At 40.7% G+C, this 18,217-nt stretch overlaps 1 protein-coding gene across 1 annotated transcript in view; it reads left to right on the plus strand.

Moving 5' to 3' along the window:
- The window catches only part of LOC131248770 (tubby-like F-box protein 8), a 42,583-nt gene that overhangs the window by 15,070 nt on the left and 9,296 nt on the right, over nt 1-18,217 (plus strand). Inside the window, exon 2 of the mRNA XM_058249217.1 lies at nt 783-870. Coding sequence (XP_058105200.1) covers nt 783-870 — 88 coding nt within the window. The remainder of the gene's footprint in view (nt 1-782; nt 871-18,217) is intronic.

The raw sequence follows: 18,217 nt of genomic DNA on the forward strand, positions 1-18,217 counted from the left end.
AGCGATAAGGTTGAGTAGTTGGGACCTGGGAACACCGGGATAGGTGGCCGAAGTCGACCAGCTGAGGCCGACCTTTAGGTTCGAGGTCTGAAGCCGTCCTGGGGGCGATCTTCCAAAGTAGGACGTCGGGCCGTGGTCGAGCCTGCTTTCGATGTGTAGGTCGTACTAGCTCGTACAATAGTTTTTTGGTCGTAATAGCAAGAGCTCGTTGGCAGCTTGGACTTATCTGCTCATGGTCGGACTGTCGGGCTGCTCATAGATATCGTGCCCAATCATCAGAGCCGAGCTACTTCCTCGGGAACGCTTTGGGTCAGTCACTCTTGGTCAGTCCATTTTTACCCATAATAGTTTATATTTTGAAGATTGGAGTTTTGGGGTTTTGGGTGATACAATACAACAAAAGTTTTTCAGTGTTTGTGGCAATTGAGATTGTGGGGGTTTTTGGTTGATTGGTCTTATTGTGATTGGTTGTGTTCTTGATGCAATTTTATGTTTTTTCCTTCGTTCTCCCCTCCCCTTTTTCTCTTGCTCTTTTTGCTTCTAATTCTTTTAATTACCTTTAAAAAATAGACATAATTTTTCCTTTTCCTTTTCCTTGGTTTAGGCTAGTTTTGCTTTGGCAAGATAATTTTCATGTAGAAAATGAAAGAAAAGAGCAGCTCATTTTACCAGGATATAATATAAATTGGATTTTTCATATAGTTTTGTGTGAGCATGCGTTTAGTATTGAAATTGTATGGTGAACTTATGTCATTTTGTTTTTGAATATTTGGGTCTTGCAGTCTGGACCTCGGACTGGGCCGATTCAATGCTATATCAAGAGGAATAAGGCGACTTCCACTTACCAACTCTACTTGGGCCTTAATCCTGGTATTACCTTTCATGAAGTGTCATTGACTCTGTTTTTATTGCTCATCTTTTTTGCATAAATTGTGGCATGTTATTGCTTGGGTTCTACCTTTTGTTGATTTAACTAGGACACTCCATTTTCTAAACAAAATAGCCATGTCAAATAGCCATGTCGCGTCAGATGCGTATTGAACCAACTGTCAGAGATGCATGTTTTATATCTTACTATCAAGAGCCATAACTTCAGTTAGACCATAAGTCATCAAGTCGTTTCTTATCACCTCCACCCATGTCTTTTTATGCCTGCCCTTTCCCTTTTGGAGCCTTCAATTTGTACCCACTCCTAACCGGTGTGGTTCTTGGTTTCCATTGCACGTGATGGAACTATCTAAGTATACTTTTCCTCATCTAATTACAAGTTCCCTCAGATGCATTCATTTCAATTTACCACTCCTATTGGTGGTACTCCCATCCTTTAAAAAATTAAAACCTTGAATGCAATGAAATTTACATGATGATGATGATGATGATGATATATGTATATATATATATATATATATATATATATTTTCAATTATCTTTATATATTTGTACTTGTATATTTGCATTGGCACATTTGATTTGCCTGAGTTTCCTTGACGGAAGGCATTCTTAACATCCAACTGATGGAAATGTCAATCGTTGTTTGCATCAAATGAGTGGAGGTCATTTTGGCTACCACAACAAGTTTCTCTATATGCCCTATGCCTTAGGTTTGAGTGAAGGCTCTCTCCTCATTGATCTTTGTGTCTCTCTATTGAACCATTTGGCTAAAACCTTAAGGTAGAGACCAACTTGCAACCAATTATCAAAAAGAAAAAGGAAAAATGATTAAAAGGTCCAACTTGCAGCCTACCACATGCTTTTGTTTTGGCGGTCCGATCAAAACCCAAGTACCATATCCAATGCAATCCCAGATGGGTGCAATTGTATCAAGATCCAGAAACCAAGATTGCAACTTGATGCAACCCAAAACATCGTGGGAGAACCCACAGCCCTCTATTAGATAACTAGAGATCACGCATATTCCCAAGGCTCCCCCCACCAAAAAAAAAAAAAAAAAACTAAAAAATAAAAAAAAAAAAAAAATTTGTTTTTATTTCTGAAGGCAAAAGCCTTATACAGGATTGATACAGAGGAAGAAACCTGATTATGGGTAAAAGACCAAAATATCCTCTTGCTTAGGCCACTACCACTTTAAGTGAAAGTATCTTGGTCGTTTCCTTTCTTTTATTAAATAAGGAAAACAAAAAGAACTATAAACAAGACTATGGCCCACCCACACGTATGACCTCATTCACACGTGTGATCTTGTGGGGCTCACCTGTTCCAAACACGTGATCAAGTGGGGTTCACACGTCCCAAATGTGTGATCAAGTGGGGACCCTCGATCTATTGCATGTCACACATTTGATTGCATCAATATCTTTAAGGCACTTCTAATATTCTTTTCCTCCACTTCATGTTTACACTTGGGAGGAGGTAAATGCTTTTACTAAAATAGATGTCTCTTATGAGATGAATTAGAAGAGAAGGATAAGAAGTAAAATGATTAATGGGATGATTGGTGCAAGACCTTTTCCCTTTCCCAGGAACATTGGTAGGATAATTGAGCCAGACCATGACTTTTCCAACCCACCCTTACCAAGTAACTTAGGATCTTTGCCCAACACTAGACCAACCCTAGTGGCCAGTTACCCAACCTGACATTTTTATGGGCGTTGGGAGGTTCAGGCTAAAGCAGATTGGACTTGAGCTCATGGTATTCAAATATGATTATGTAACAGCTTTCTTAATGGTAATGGTGGGACCTGTTATGGGATTCAGGGCTGTAACAGCCGTTCTGAAAAAAAAAAGGCCCATAACAGACCTTTATTGGCTGTGACGTTTCAATATAGGGCTGATGCATTTTCTCCCTTTATTATTATTATTATTTTTAAATTTTTTTACCGTTACAAGCCGTAACGGCCGCTACAGCCCGTATATTAATTATTAACAGCCATAAAGCTGACCATTATGGCCACCATTTCCATTATTGAATACCTTGCCTGAGCTAGCTGCCCAGCCTAGTTTCTTCCCTCAACCTGCAGATTGCTTTCCAAAGTCCAAAGTGAGATCCTAATGGCACAAAACATGAGGTAAAAATGGCTAAAGATGCACTCAAGAATTGAACACTACTTGAATTCAGATTGGCTCCTATCAATGATGAGCATGAGACTTGAAAGTGTGCCATCTTCCTCCTCCCATACACTAGTCCTTGTTTCTCTTTCAAAGTTCCGATCCCATAGCAATGACAAAGCAAGGATTTGGATGTCGTTATGCACTAATGGAGGGATGACATTGATGTAGTCTCACCTGTTATCATCATCGTTGTCAACGTCTTAGCCTTCCTGAAAATGTGGGGTCAGGTTTTAAATGGTAAATTTTCTGAAGATTTTGAAAGGTTGCCCACAGGACAATGAGTCTTCTTCCTTCACTTGAGCTCTAGAACCGGCAATGGCAGAGGCTCACATTGACAATTCTCACATGGCAACAATGGTATTAAAATATGGTTATGTATCGTTGAATTGGCTGATATGTAAAGGAAACATTCGCTCCCATTACACAATATGAGGGTTAATCAGTCCATAAAAAAAGCCATTTCAGCACCATTACAAGGCCGATACAGCCGTTAAAGGTTGATACGACCAGAAAGAGGCAACTTTGAAAACTTTAATTTCAATTTTCTCTCATTTTCCCACTTCTTTCTTCATTTCAACCAAGGAAGCTTAGAAACTAATTTTAAACTAGATCTAGTCATATTTTGAGGATTAAATCACAAAATTTAAGTAGGATTTGATGAATTGAAGCAGGGTAGACCATTTTGGGAAATGTTGGAAGTAGTTGTAAACCATTACTTTTTTTTTTTTTTCTTTCCATTTTTTCTTGTATTTATATGTTGGCCTAATCCACTAAATCATGCCTGATTTCTGTTCAGTTAGGGCATATTTGGTCAACTTTCAATAGGTCAAGCTAATACTGTCCTATAGACAACATTCTTACCAAAGAATGGCCTATTATGCCATAAAAAATATGTTTAAAAAAAAAAAAAAAAACTTCTTTGGGATCCTTACATTTTTTTTTTTTTGAATTTTACCAATAACTTTTGAGAGTTTTTTCTTAAAACAATTATGGCCATTATAGGTATGTATTGCCAAAACTAGGGCTGTATCGGCCAATATGGCCCATATCATATCAGCCAGCAAGCTGGCCAATACACCAGTTGATACTGTTATGTAATACCTTTGATGCCAATAGAGTCCTGCTGCCTGGTGCTAACCCTAGCCCAACTAACATTCCTATGCCCCAAAGCGCAATTAAGCAGAGGGTCATGTTCTTTTAATAAATAGGGTGTTTTCTATCCTAAACCTAATAATGTTTTTTTTTTTTTAAATGAAAGCTTGGTGCCTCCTTCCCCTTTCTCTTTGTGGTAAGTTTTTCTCTTCTCCTAATCTCTTCTCTTCTTTTAAATTTTATTTCTAGCCCTCCAACCTTCTCTTTCTATGCCTAATATTTTTTTTTATTGCTATTGACCTTGAAAATTCGAGAATTGATCCCAACCCTTTCTAAGATTTTCCAACCGTCCCTATTTCAGAAATCCTTTGATTTCCTGGACTGGAGAAGCTGCATTGATTGTTAAATTGAAACCATGCAAGATTGGGAGGTCCCTTCCCTCGCCGGATCCAATCTACGCATGATTTGAATACGGTACCGTAGGATTGTGATGATGGTCTACAACCATTGCATGTTTCTTTTGTTATTATCTTTACTATGATATGGAATGTGAATATTTCAATTGATTTGCTTAGTTTATTTTGTTGGATAATTTCTGTGCTTACACATGCATTCTAGTTTAGACCGTCTTACATCAAATTTGGTATCAAAGCTTTAGGTTTTGCATGGTTTTTGTTAGATCGAGTTATCTGAACTTAAGTTAATCTGTTTTCTCATCTAGGATTGTCTAGATAATTCTAGATCTACATCCCACAGAAATTGCGAACTTGATTTTTCAGATTCACAGTCCTGTGAGATATAAATCTGAATTTCCAGATTTGTGTTTTCATTCTAGTTAAATCTGAAAATCTGCAGCATTCATACATCATATAGAAATATGATCATACATCCATATTGAGGTCTCTTCAAACCTTAGAGTCGAGCTTAGGAAAATCGAGTTCAATTTTTTGGTGTATGCCCACTAGAAGTGGTTAGGGTTTTGGCCAACACCCCATCATGAGTAACGAGCAATTAACTGATCACTTCGCTCAATTACTCCAAAAGATAACTGTCATAGAGACATCCAACAAAAATACTGAACAAAAACTTACCGCCACCGAAGCTAGACTTGAGCGATTAGAGGCATCCCAAAGGGAGAACCCCACTGTTGGGGGAGATGTGCAGTCGCAGGCAGGTGGTGTTGGTGATGAGCCAGCCCTTAGACAAACCCCCACCAATGGCGAGCATGTGGGTAGAGAACGGGCGTATCAGGACCGCTTTGATCATGACGAGTAGGCCGTACAGTATGTCAAGATTGATGCCCCGAGCTTTGATGGTCGCTTTGAGCCCAAGGTATTCTTTGATTGGTTAGTTGACATGGACCACTATTTTGAGTGGCATGAGATGTTAGAGAACCGACAAGTGTGGTTTGCCAAAATGAAGCTCGTGAGGCAAGCGAAGATGTATTGGACCAATAAAGAGCGTAAGATTGAACAGGTGGGAGTTTTCGTTACCCAATGGAGCGAGGTGAAAACTATGCTAAGAGAGAAGTACCTCCCTCTCTTTTATCGCCAGAAGCTCCTGGAACAATGACAATCTTTATGCTAAGGATCCATGCCTGTCATGGAATACATTGCAAAATTTCAGGAATTCATGATGCGGTGTGACATTGAGGAAGACCCTCTAGAAACGCTCATGCATTTCAAGACGGGCCTTCGATCGGATCTTCAGCGTGAGCTTTGGGCTCGTTTCGTGACAGATTTGGACGAGATTTACCAAGTGGTGCAGGAATTAGAGCAGTATTTGTAGACTCCTGTCACAAAATGGTTCGATTCCCGAGACTCTAATGTTAGGACTTGTTCTCAGGGAACTAGACCTAACATTAGTAATCAACCTAGGACGCAGGCGAATGTTCCGCATAGGCTTAGGGATGACAGCGGAAAAGATGTCCTTGGTGCTGGTCCAGGTGGAGGATAGAATGTGCGATGCTACGAATGTGGGAATATTGACCATTTTGCAACTCAGTGTCCCACTAACAGCAAAGGAAAAGCCTTAGTCATAGGCGATTCCCAGGATAGCGAGTATGATTAGGGCGACTCTGAAGTTGAAGAATATCAACTCCTAGGATCATTGAGTGATGAGGATGAGGTGGGTGATAATGCCACACTAGCAGTTGTCAGGTGTGTGCTAGCCTTGACTAGAAGTAGTGTTGATTGACGTCACAACACTATCTTCTACGTGATCGCCAAGTGTCCAAGAAAAATTGTAAGGTAATAGTGGACAGTGGGAGTTGCCAGAATGTAATTTCTACTAGCACCTTAGGCTGTCTAAAGTTAGAGGCCACCCTTCATCCTGACCCGTACAAAGTCTCATGGGTAGGCAAGACTTCCCTTCCTGTCACCCATCAATGTCTTGTACCCATCGAGTTTGGGTCTTATAAGGAGTCACTGTGGTGTGATGTGTTGCACATGGATATAGGTCACATCATCCTAGGCAAACCGTGGCTATTCGATAATGACGTCATGATCTACGGCCGTTCTAATGCGTGTACCTTCATGCATAATGGCAAGAAGATCAAAATTAATCCTATGCCACCACAAAACGCTGCACAGAAGAAAGGTGAGAAGGCTAGTGAGCCTGAAGAAGTGAGGAAATCCACACCCAAGTCTCTCCACATCATCACAACTAAAGAGTTTGAAAGAGAGACTGAGAAGGATTCGACGGTGTATGCCTTAGTGGCTAGACTGGCTACACCAGAAGTACCAGTAGAGTTACCCCACGAGGTAGCCCCAGTCTTAGAGGAGTACAAAGATGTATTCCTTGAGGATTTGCTGAATGAGTTGCCACCCATGAGGGACATCTAGTGTGCCATTGATCTTGTCCTTAGGTCGACTCTACCAAACCTTCCTCACCATAGGATGAACCCTGCAGAGCATACAGAGTTGAAGAAGCAGGTAGATGAGCTCCTGCGAAAGGGTTTCATCCAGGAGAGCATGAGCCCGTGTGTCGTACCCCCTTTACCGACACCTTAAAAAAAACAGCACTTGGCACATGTGTGTGGACAGTAGAGCTATTAACAAAATCACGGTCAAGTATAGGTTTCTCATACCTAGGCTTGATAACATGTTAGACATGATGGCTAAATCCACCATTTTCTCCAAAATAGATCTCAAGAGTGGGTATCACCAAATCCGTATACGCCCCGGTGATGAATGGAAGATAGCTTTCAAGACGAAGGATGGGCTATATGAGTAGTTGGTCATGCCTTTTGGCTTGACTAACACACCCAACACTTTCATGCGGGTGATGACCCAGGTCTTGAGGCCGTTCATGGGGAAATTCTTAGTGGTGTACTTCGATGATATGTCGATATCCTTATCTATAGCACCACTAGAGAATCACACATTGAACATTTGAAGTTGGTCTATAGCGTTCTTAGGGCAGAGAAATTATGCGCTAACCTTAAAAAGTGTTCGTTCATGTCCAATTAGGTTGTGTTCTTAGGGTTTATAGTGTTAACAGAAGGGATGCGTGTAGATCCAAAGAAGGTCAAGGCCATAGTTGATTGGCTCAAACCGAGGAACATCCATGAAGTGCCAAGCTTCCATGGCTTAACCACATTCTATCGTCGGTTCATTAGGAGTTTTAGCACGATTATGGCTCCCATTACAAAGTGTATGAAGAAGGAAGAATTCGTGTGGTTGAAAGCCGCATTTAAGGCTTTCAAAGAAATTAAGGGCAAGATGGTCGAAGCTTTTGTCATGCGCCTTCCCGACTTTTCTAAAGTCTTTGAAGTTGCGTGTGATGAGTCTGATGTTGGTATAGGTGGAGTCCTAAGTCAAGAGGGTCATCCTGTTGCCTATTTCAATGAGAAACTGAATGAGGCAAAACAAAAATACTCTACCTATGATAAGGAATTCTATGCGGTAGTGCAATCTTTAAGACATTGACGTTACTACCTCCTACCGCATGAATGTCTTATTCTTTGATCATTAGGCCTTAAGTTATTTTCACTCTTAGAAGAAACTTAACCCAAGGCATGCTAAGTGGGTTGCGTTCCTTCAAGAGTATTTGTTTGTCTTGAAACACAAGGCCGGAGTAGAGAATAAATCAGCTGATGCCCTTAGCAGTAAAGTGGCGTTGCTCAATTCTTTGAGTTTAGGAGTTGTTGGCTTTGAGCAACTGACAGACGAGTACCCCACATGTCCAGATTTTAGGGTACCTATATGTCACTCTCGAGTGATCAGCAAAGTGCGAGGGATTTCGTATTGAGAGATGGATTCCTTTTTAAAGGAAATCGTTTATGTATTCCCCATATGTCCCTCCGTGAATTCCTCGGCTGGGAGCTTCATTTGGAAGGGATAGTTGGCCACTTTGGCCGCGATAAGACGATTGCCCTCGTAGAGGATCGTTTCTATTGGCCAAGTCTCAAGCGAGATGTCGCCAAAATTTTAGGACAGTATAGAACGCATCAGATGGCGAAACCGCAAAAGAAAATTTCTAGATTATATACACCATTACCAATGCCACATGCTCCGTAGCAAGACATTAGCATGGATTTCGTGCTTAGGCTTCCCAAGATGATTAAAAAGCACGATTCTATTTTTGTTGTTGTGGACTGCTTCTCTAAGATGACGCATTTCATCCCATGTTCTAGAACTTCGGATATGTTTAATATCGCTAAGGTCTTTTTCGATGGTGTGGTCCATCTCCATGGTTTACCTACAACCATAGTGTCTGGCTGTGATGTCAGATTTACCAGCTATTTTTGGAAGACACTATGACACATTATGGGAACACGTTTGCAGTTTTCTATTGCATACCACTCCCAAATTGATAGCCAAACTGAGGTGGTTAATCGCAGCATTGGAAATCGCTTACGATGCTTAGGGGGTGAACATGTGAAAACTTGTGATTTGATTATACCTATAGCCGAGTTCGCCTATAACAGTTCAGTTAATAGATTTACAGGGTTGAGTCCATTTGAAATTGTTAGTGGGTACAAACCTCGGATGCCCATAGACTTATTACCTATATCAGTTACCCAAAGATCTTCTGAGTCAGCCGATGCATTTGCACAACACATTCATGACTTGCACGCACATGTTAGACATCGAATAAATGCGAGTAATGATAATTATAAATGTTCAGCTGACCAACATCGTAGGTGGACAAAATTTAATGAGGGGGATTATGTAATGGTTAGGATTAGACCAGAGCGGTTTCTTCCGGGTTCCGCTAAGAAATTACAAGCTCGCAGTACTGGACCATTCAAAGTATTGTGTAAAATTCGGTCTAATGCATATAGGGTAGATCTTCCACCTGAAATGAGAATAAATCTGACGATCAATGTGGAAGATCTAGTCCTCTGTCCTAATCCTTCCATTGTTTCTTCTTCCCACCCTTGGCCACTTTCCGACTTTACTTCTTAACCCACTCCACCCCTTCCACCATCAATTGAGTATAAGGAAGAGATTGAAGGGATAGTGGATGAAGAGATTGTTTTCACATGAGATGGGGGGCTTCTAAAGGTACCTTGTCAAATGGAAGAACAAGCCACCATCCGATTCCACATGACTTACAGAAGCGGAACTGTAGCGGATTGATCCGAACATTCTCGAGAAACACATTGATGAGGACATCAGACCCTTCAAAGTTTATCAAAAATGAAAGCGGCTAACGAATACATCTTTATGGCTCGCTGATGGTTCATGGCACAACCAAGGAAGATTTTGAAGACCTTACATGTGTCCCTGGATTAATCGAAGGCCCCACATTAGGAGGACACACGTGTAGGATGAGTTAGAAGATTGATCTGTTATGCAAGATTTTTTATTTTTTATTTAGAAAGCTTTGTTTTACGCATTTTTTTTTCTTTTGTTATAGGGGTAGTTTAGTCATTTTCTTTTAAATCCTAATTTTATAAATATGGTGTTTTCTATCCTAAACCTAATAATATTTTTTTTTATGAAAGCTTGGTGCCTCATTCCCCTTTATCTCTGTGGTAAGTTCTTCTCTTCCCTTAATCTCTTCTCTTCTTCTAAATTCTATTTCTAGCCCTCCGACCTTCTTCTTCTCTTTCTATGCCTAGTAATTTTATTAAATTTTTTTAAAAAAAATTGCTACTGAACCTGAAAATCTGAGAATTGATCCCAACCCTGATGCAGGACATGGAAATTAAACATGATATACAAGATTTCAGACTTTAGATCATACTAATTTAGAAACATTCACAAAACTTTCACATCCCACATGAAGTCAAGCATTCAACAAGGGGGATCTACAAGGGTCCAAGCCTACACATGCTAGGGCTGGATCAATTAAAATTATAGACCAAACAATGAACGAACGAGAGTAGATTCACCCACACATGCAAAAGATTATTTACCCAATCCAAGGGATTCATATGTTTCAATTCGGGAAGCCCTAAGGTTGTAAAAGGGGAATAGAACTTGGGATTTAGGATAATCTAGGGTTTAGGTTAGGGAAATAAGGTGAAAGAGGAGTGAAAAAGAGGAAAGAGAGAACTTGTAATCAATCCACATGTGTGAATAGTTGGCTAGCCTGACGCATGTGCGTAGATTGCAGCCCGCACGTGTGTGGGGACCACGAACCCAAAAAGGGCCAACTAGAGGTTGGTTAGCCAGGGATGGGCCACCCACACACCAATTTTCAAGGCGATCGGATGACTGGTTTGAACACGGTGCTTTGCTGAAGTTTCGGCCCTCCTGCAGGGCCTGATTTTGAAAATTTGCTGTAAAAAAGGATTCGCTACAAAATAAAGGTGGATATGAAGAGTAGATGGTTGTGAGAGATGATAAATATAGAGGGTATGAGATGGGGGCGATTTGAGATGGGTGTGGCTTCGCACCATGGTAGTTAGCTCTTCGAAGAAGGGAGGGTTTCACACTCAATTGGATTTCCACAACTCAGAGAATTAGAGAAGCAGGAAAATGCAGAATTTTATTAATCATCTTCATTGAAAAAAACCTACAAAGAGTTGCCTATTTATAAGAAAAACCTATACCCCAAAAGCCGCATGACCTATACCCCAAAAACCTGTACCCAATTGGATTTCCACAACTCAGAGAATTAGAGAAGCAGGAAAACGCAGAATTTTATTAATCATCTTCATTGAAAAAAACCTACAAAGGGCTGCCTATTTATAAGAAAAACCTATACCCCAAAAGCCGCATGACCAAGTAACAAAAATAACAACTAATCAAACCAATTTAAACCATCCATGATATTCCTAACAACAATAATAAGCAAAACTGAAAGTACTAGATCATCTAGAGTAGTGGACCACGATAATGAGATCCAATGGTGGGATCCACATGACGATCGAGTCCACTTAAAGGAACTAAAACACGGTCCTCTAACTAGGAGGCCCTCCCTGGATGTTGTCATCGATCCAGATCGATGGCGGGGCCCTCCTGCGTACGTGTGTAGGGGAGCGTGCGTGTGCACAAGATGTCCCTATCAACTCTCCCCGGTTGCAAAGATTTCGCCACTAGCGAAACAAAACTCTTGAACTGCTCCAAAATGTCATGATCAACTCGTTGAAGCTCCTCCTCAGTGAGCCACGTACTATCTGAAGCTGGACGTGGCTTCCACTTAACCAGGTACTTTTGAAACCCGCCATCCGACGTTGATACTATTTAATGGTACAGAATAATCATTTATCTCCTCTCTGGGTCTGGGAAGGGTAGGTATGGGATGTAGAGGCTAGGAAGAAGGGTTGTGGAGAGGCCATGGATCAAAGGAAAGGTCTGGGGAATCATAATGGTTAGGCGAAAGGCTGGACAATGTATCAGGGGTCTCCTGAAAAGCAATTAGATCCTCCACATTGAATGTGAAACTAATTCCCATGGAAGGTGGAAGATCTACCACATACGCATTGAGACCTTTTCGTTTTATAATTTTGAATGGTCCAACGCTACGCTCGTGTAATTTACGAATAGCTCCCTGAGGGTACCGCTCTGGTCTGATGCGGACCATCATAGTCCCTTACATTGAATTCCTTGAAACGTTTATGCTGGTCTGCAGAAAGTTTGTAATGTTCATTACTAGTAGTGATCTTTCACTTGATTTCTTGATGCAATGAATGAATGTTATGCGCAAAAGACTCTTCAGACTCTGATGGCCTATGAGACAGTGACATAGGGACAAGATCAATAGGCTTTCTAGGTTTATTACCAGTAACGACTTCAAAAGGACTTAAACATGTGGATCTATTGACAAAACTATTAAATGCAAACTCAGTTATAGGTAGTACGATGTCTCACGTCCTGGTGTGCTCCCCCATTAAACATCTGAGCAAACTCCCTAGGCTCCTATTGACCACCTCAGTCTGACCATCGGTTTGAAGGTGGTAGGCAGAAGAAAATTGGAGCTTAGTATTCATCATATGTCATAGTGTCTTCCAAAAATAACCCATGAATCGCACGTCACGGTCAGACACTGGTTTTTGGTAACCCGTGAAGTTTAACGACCTCACTAAAGAACAACTTGGCAACATGAGATGCATCAGAGGTCTTAGAACAAGGAATGAAGTGAGGGTCCATTTTAGAAAAACGGTCCACGACAACAAATATGTAATTATGTTTCCGAATAGTCTTGGGGAGCCCAAGCACGAAGTCCATATTGATGTCCTGCCAAGGAATGAATGAAACTGGCAAAGGTGTGTATAGTCTCGTATTCTGTTTTTTTTGCTTTGCCAGTTGACAAGTACGACATTGCCCTATAATTTTGGCCACATCTCGCTTGAGGCTTGGCCAATAGAACCTATCCTCCACTAGGGTAATGGTCTTGTCTTGACCAAAATGACTCGCAACCCCTCCAGAATGTAACTCCTATATAAGAAAATCGCAGAGGGAGGTGCGCGGTATGCATAAGCGATCGCTCCTAAACAAATATCCGTCTAAAATCAAGTACTCACTGTTAGTCCCTGACGGACTCTCTAACAACGACGCGTACATGACTCCAAAATCTGAGCACTCAGAATAATCCTCCTTGACACGCTCGAGGCCCGTGACTTCGACACTCATGGAATTGAGTAATGCGACTCGACGACTCAACGCGTCGACAGGCTTATGCTCTACACCGGCCTTGTGCTTAAGCACAAAAGTATACTCTTGAAGGAATCGAACCCACTTGGCGTGCCTAGGGTTTAATTTCTTCTGAGAGTTTAGATATCTCAAGGCCTCGTGATCTAAGAATAAGACGAATTCTTGCGGCAATAGATAATGACGCTAGTGGCGCAGTGATTGCACTACCATATAGAATTCTGTCACAGGTGAAATATTTTTGCTTCACCTCGTTTAGTTTCTCATTAAAAAAGGCAACAGGGTGCCCTTCCTGACTATGTACTCCTATGCCGATTCCTGACGCGTCGCATGCGACTTCAAAAACTTTCAAAAAATCCGGAAGTCGCGTGACTAGAGCTTCCGTCATCCTGACTTTTATCTCCTTGAAGGCTTTCGAGGCGGCTGCCTTCATCTATCGAAACTCTCCCTTTTTAATGCTATCCGTGATGGGTGCCATAATGGAACTGAAGTTTTAAATGAACTGCCTATAGAAGGTGGCCAAGCCGTGAAAGCTACGAACCTCGTGAATATTGCGGGGTTCCGGCCAATTGACAATGGCTTTGACCTTCTTGGGATCCGCCGATACACCCTCAACTGACACAATAAAACCTAAGAAGATAACACTACTAGACATAAATGCATACTTCTTTAGGTTGGCGTATAATTTCTTGGCTCTAAGGATCCCACAGACCTGCCTCAAATGGTTGAGGTGCTGTTCCTTGGTCATGCTATAAACCAAAATATCATCGAAGTAGACGACCAGGAACTTCCCCATGAAGGGTCTCAAAACTTGGGTCATCACACGCATGAAAGTACTTGGGGCATTAGTCAGCTCGAAAGGCATGACTAGCCACTCGTATAGCCCATCCTTCGTCTTGAAGGCCATCTTCCACTCATCACCAGGGCGTACACCAGGGTGTGCCAAATCGGTTACGTATCGGCCGTATCGGCCGATACGTAACGGTAACGGGGCCGTATCGGCCGATACGATTTTTTGTACCCGTATCGGCCGATACGGGCCCGTTACGGGGTGTAACGGCCGTAACGGTAACTTTTTTTTTTTTTCCATTTTTAGTTCATTTTTTGCTGTTTTTTTTAAACCTCTTGCTTCCAAACTGTTTTTCACTCCTTCTACTACTAATTTCGACCAACCTTAGCTAGGTATTTGAGATAAAAACACATTATATCACAGATTTTTTTGAATCAAAGCTCGGTGGGCCATTTTTCAGAAATTCGTCAAAAATAGGTATTTATACTTTTTTTAATATGTTTTGCTGTTTTAATCATGTCATATGATGTGTTAATCATAGTAGAACATGTTAATGTACATTTTACAGATTTGGGGTGCCATTTAATAATTTTTTAATATTTTTTTCTATTTACGCATGAATTTTGGCCCCTTTTTTTAAAATTCGAAAAATCAAATTTTAATGGTTGTTTTGCTGTTTTAATCATGCCATTTGATGTGTTAATCATAGTAGAACATGTTAATGTGCATTTTACAGATTTGGGGTGCCATTTTATATTTTTTTAATATTTTTTTCTATTTACGCACTTATTTTGGCCCTTTTTTTGAAAATTCGAAAAATCATTTTTTAATGATTCTTTTGCTGTTTTAATGACATCATATGATGTGTTAATCATAGTAGAACATGTTAATGTGCATTTTATAGATTTGGGGTTCCATTTTATATATTTTTTATATTTTTTTCTATTTACGCATTTATTTTGGCCCTTTTTTTTGAAAATTCGAAAAATCATTTTTTAATGATTCTTTTGCTGTTTTAATGATGCCATATGATGTGTTAATCATAGTAGAACATGTTAATGTGCATTTTACAGATTTGGGGTGCCATTTTATATTTTTTTTATATTTTTTTCTATTTACGCATTTATTTCGGCCCTTTTTTTGAAAATTCAAAAAATCATTTTTTAATGATTCTTTTGCTGTTTTAATGATGTCATATGATGTGTTGATCATAGTAGAACATGTTAATGTGCATTTTACATATTTGGGGTGCCATTTTATATTTTTTTCTATTTACGCATTTATTTCGGCCCTTTTTTTGAAAATTCGAAAAATCATTTTTTAATGATTCTTTTGCTGTTTTAATGATGTCATATGATGTGTTAATCATAGTAGAACATGTTAATGTGCATTTTACATATTTGGGGTACCATTTTATATTTTTTTTATATATTTTTTTCTATTTACACATGAATTTTGGCCCTCAAAAATAATTGCAAACACCTAAATGTAAGATATTTTCATATTACATTCATTCTAATATATCTATCATTGATAGTAGATAGTTAGAAAATTAAATATATGAATTTTGTAGTCAAATTCAGATTATCTGGTTCATAAATTCATCAGACAGTCCGATACAACTTCTCACCAAAGAGTGGACCGTTACACCACCATAAACATGTTCCAATTTATAAATGAATGCATATTTGGAATGCTTAGAATATTCCAGATTTAATCCATATTTTTTCATATTTTTTTGACAAAAAAAAAATTTTGCGTCGTTACGGGCCGTTACGCCCCCGTATCACCGTTACGCCCCCGTATCCGTATCGGTTTTGGAGGACACCGTTACGCCAACCGATACCGATACGGGATACCTTGGCGTACACAGATTTGGTGATAACCACTTTTGAGGTCAATTTTTTAGAAGATTGTAGCATTGGCCATCATATCCAACATGTCATCAAGACGCGGTATTGGAAACCGATACTTGACTGTGATTTTGTTGATGACCCTACTATTAACACACATCCTCTATGTGCCATCCTTCTTAGGTGTAAGAAGGGCGGGCACGACACGCGGGCTCATGCTTTCACCAATTAAACCCTTTTTTAGGACTGCCTCTTCAACTCTGCATGCTCCTTTAGGTTCATTCTGTAATGAGGAAGGTTTGGTAGAGTAGCTCCAGGGACTAAATCAATGGTATGCTGTATATCCTTCATAGGGAGAAGCTCATTCGGTAGATCTTCAGGAAAGACATTACGAAACTCATCCACTACCGAAATGGCTTCAGTGGGTAACTCTACGCTAGCCTCTGGTGCACTCTCCCTAGCCACAAGGGCATACACTACCGAGTCTGACTCAGTCTCTCGCTCAAAGTCCTTGGCATTTAAAATATAGAGAAGCTTAGACTTGGACTTCGATTCCTTCAATTCTTTTGAGCCGCTCACACCACTCTGTGTGGTGGACTCCTTTCCAGTCATGTTCTTAGGCGGAAGTGGGTTTAGCTTGACTTTCTTGCCCTCAAACCAGAATGTACACACATTTGAACGACCAAATATGGTGACATCCCTGTCACAGAGCCAAGGCCTACCCAGAATAATATGGCTAACATCCATGGGAACAACATCACACCAAAGTGTCTTTATATGATCCAAACTGAATAGGAACAAGACAACGGTGCGAGACTGGAATGAAAGTTTCATCAACCCAAGACACTCTATAGGGTTGAGGATGGGATTCAAGCTTCAAGCCCAAATGGCTCACAGTGCTAGTTGATGCCACGTTGGCACAACTACCACTATCCACGATCATCTTACAGCTCTTTTCACCACATTTTGCGTAAGTATAGAAGATCATGCTGCGACACCAGTTATTAGTATTCTTGGCTTGTGTAAAGGCGCAACGCACAACTGCGAGGGTCGCAAACTCTTGTGCTCCCTCTTCCTCATCACTAGGGGTTTCTGATGGCTCATATTCTTCACCTTCGCCGTCATTTCTGGGGACACTACTTCTATTTGCCCATTAATAAGGAACACTTTGGTACCCTCTTTCGTGCCACACTGGTGGGCAAAGTGACCAAACCCCTGACATCTAAAACACCTACTTGCCTCACTTTGCGCGAACTAGACTCGACAACCTCTTTACCATTATCATCCCTGGGCCTAGATTGAGAACCATTGGAAGGCCTGTGTTGATATCTAGTGCTGGGCTTAGCCCCAGAAGGGTTGGCCTTAGCGCTAGAATTACGAAACTCAAACCGCCTTCCCACAGATGCTTTGAGGTATTGCTCGACCTTTAACACTACTTGATACATCTATTCAAGAGTGTCTATGTCCTTGACGAGCAACTCTCTCCTAATGTCAGAGCGGAGGCCCGTCTTAAACCGAGCAAGAGCGAGTACGAGGTCCTCATCAACTTTACATCGGGTCAAGTACTATTCGAAATTCTCAATGTATTCAACAACACCCATGGAATCTTGTCGAAGAGACTGTCATTCCTCAACCAACCTCGAGTGATAAGAGAAAGGGAGGTATTTTTCCGTAAGAGTTTCTTTCATTTCTCCCCAATGGAGTATTGGGAGCTCCCTCAACCTTTCTTTCTTTCGCTCTACAGTAGCCTAAAACCTCTTTGCTTAGCCCGCAAGCTTCATCTTGGCGAATCGGACTCGATGAGCATCCGACATGTCATACCACTCAAAATAGTGGTCCAGATCCGCCAACTAATCTAAAAAAGCCTTAGGGTCCAAGTCAGGGTGTGCCGAATCGGTTACGTATCGGCCGTATCGGCCGATACGTAACGGTAACGGTGCGAACCGTTACCCGTTTCGGGGCCGTATCGGCCGATACGATTTTTTGTACCCGTATCGGCCGATACGGGCCCGTTACGGGGTGTAACGGCCGTAACGGGCCGTTACGGGCCCGTAACGGGCCCGTAACGGTAACTTTTTTTTTTTCCATTTTTAGCTCATTTTTTGCTGTTTTTTTGAAACCTTTTGCTTCCAAACTGTTTTTCACTCCTTCTACTACTAATTTCGACCAACCTTAGCTAGGTATTTGAGATAAAAACACATTATATCACAGATTTTTTTGAATCAAAGCTCGGTGGGCCATTTTTCAGAAATTCGTCAAAAATAGGTATTTATACTTTTTTTAATATGTTTTGCTGTTTTAATCATGTCATATGATGTGTTAATCATAATAGAACATGTTAATGTACATTTTACAGATTTGGGGTG

Source organism: Magnolia sinica, chromosome 6 (genome assembly GCF_029962835.1).
Source record: "Magnolia sinica isolate HGM2019 chromosome 6, MsV1, whole genome shotgun sequence".
NCBI lineage: Eukaryota > Viridiplantae > Streptophyta > Magnoliopsida > Magnoliales > Magnoliaceae > Magnolia > Magnolia sinica.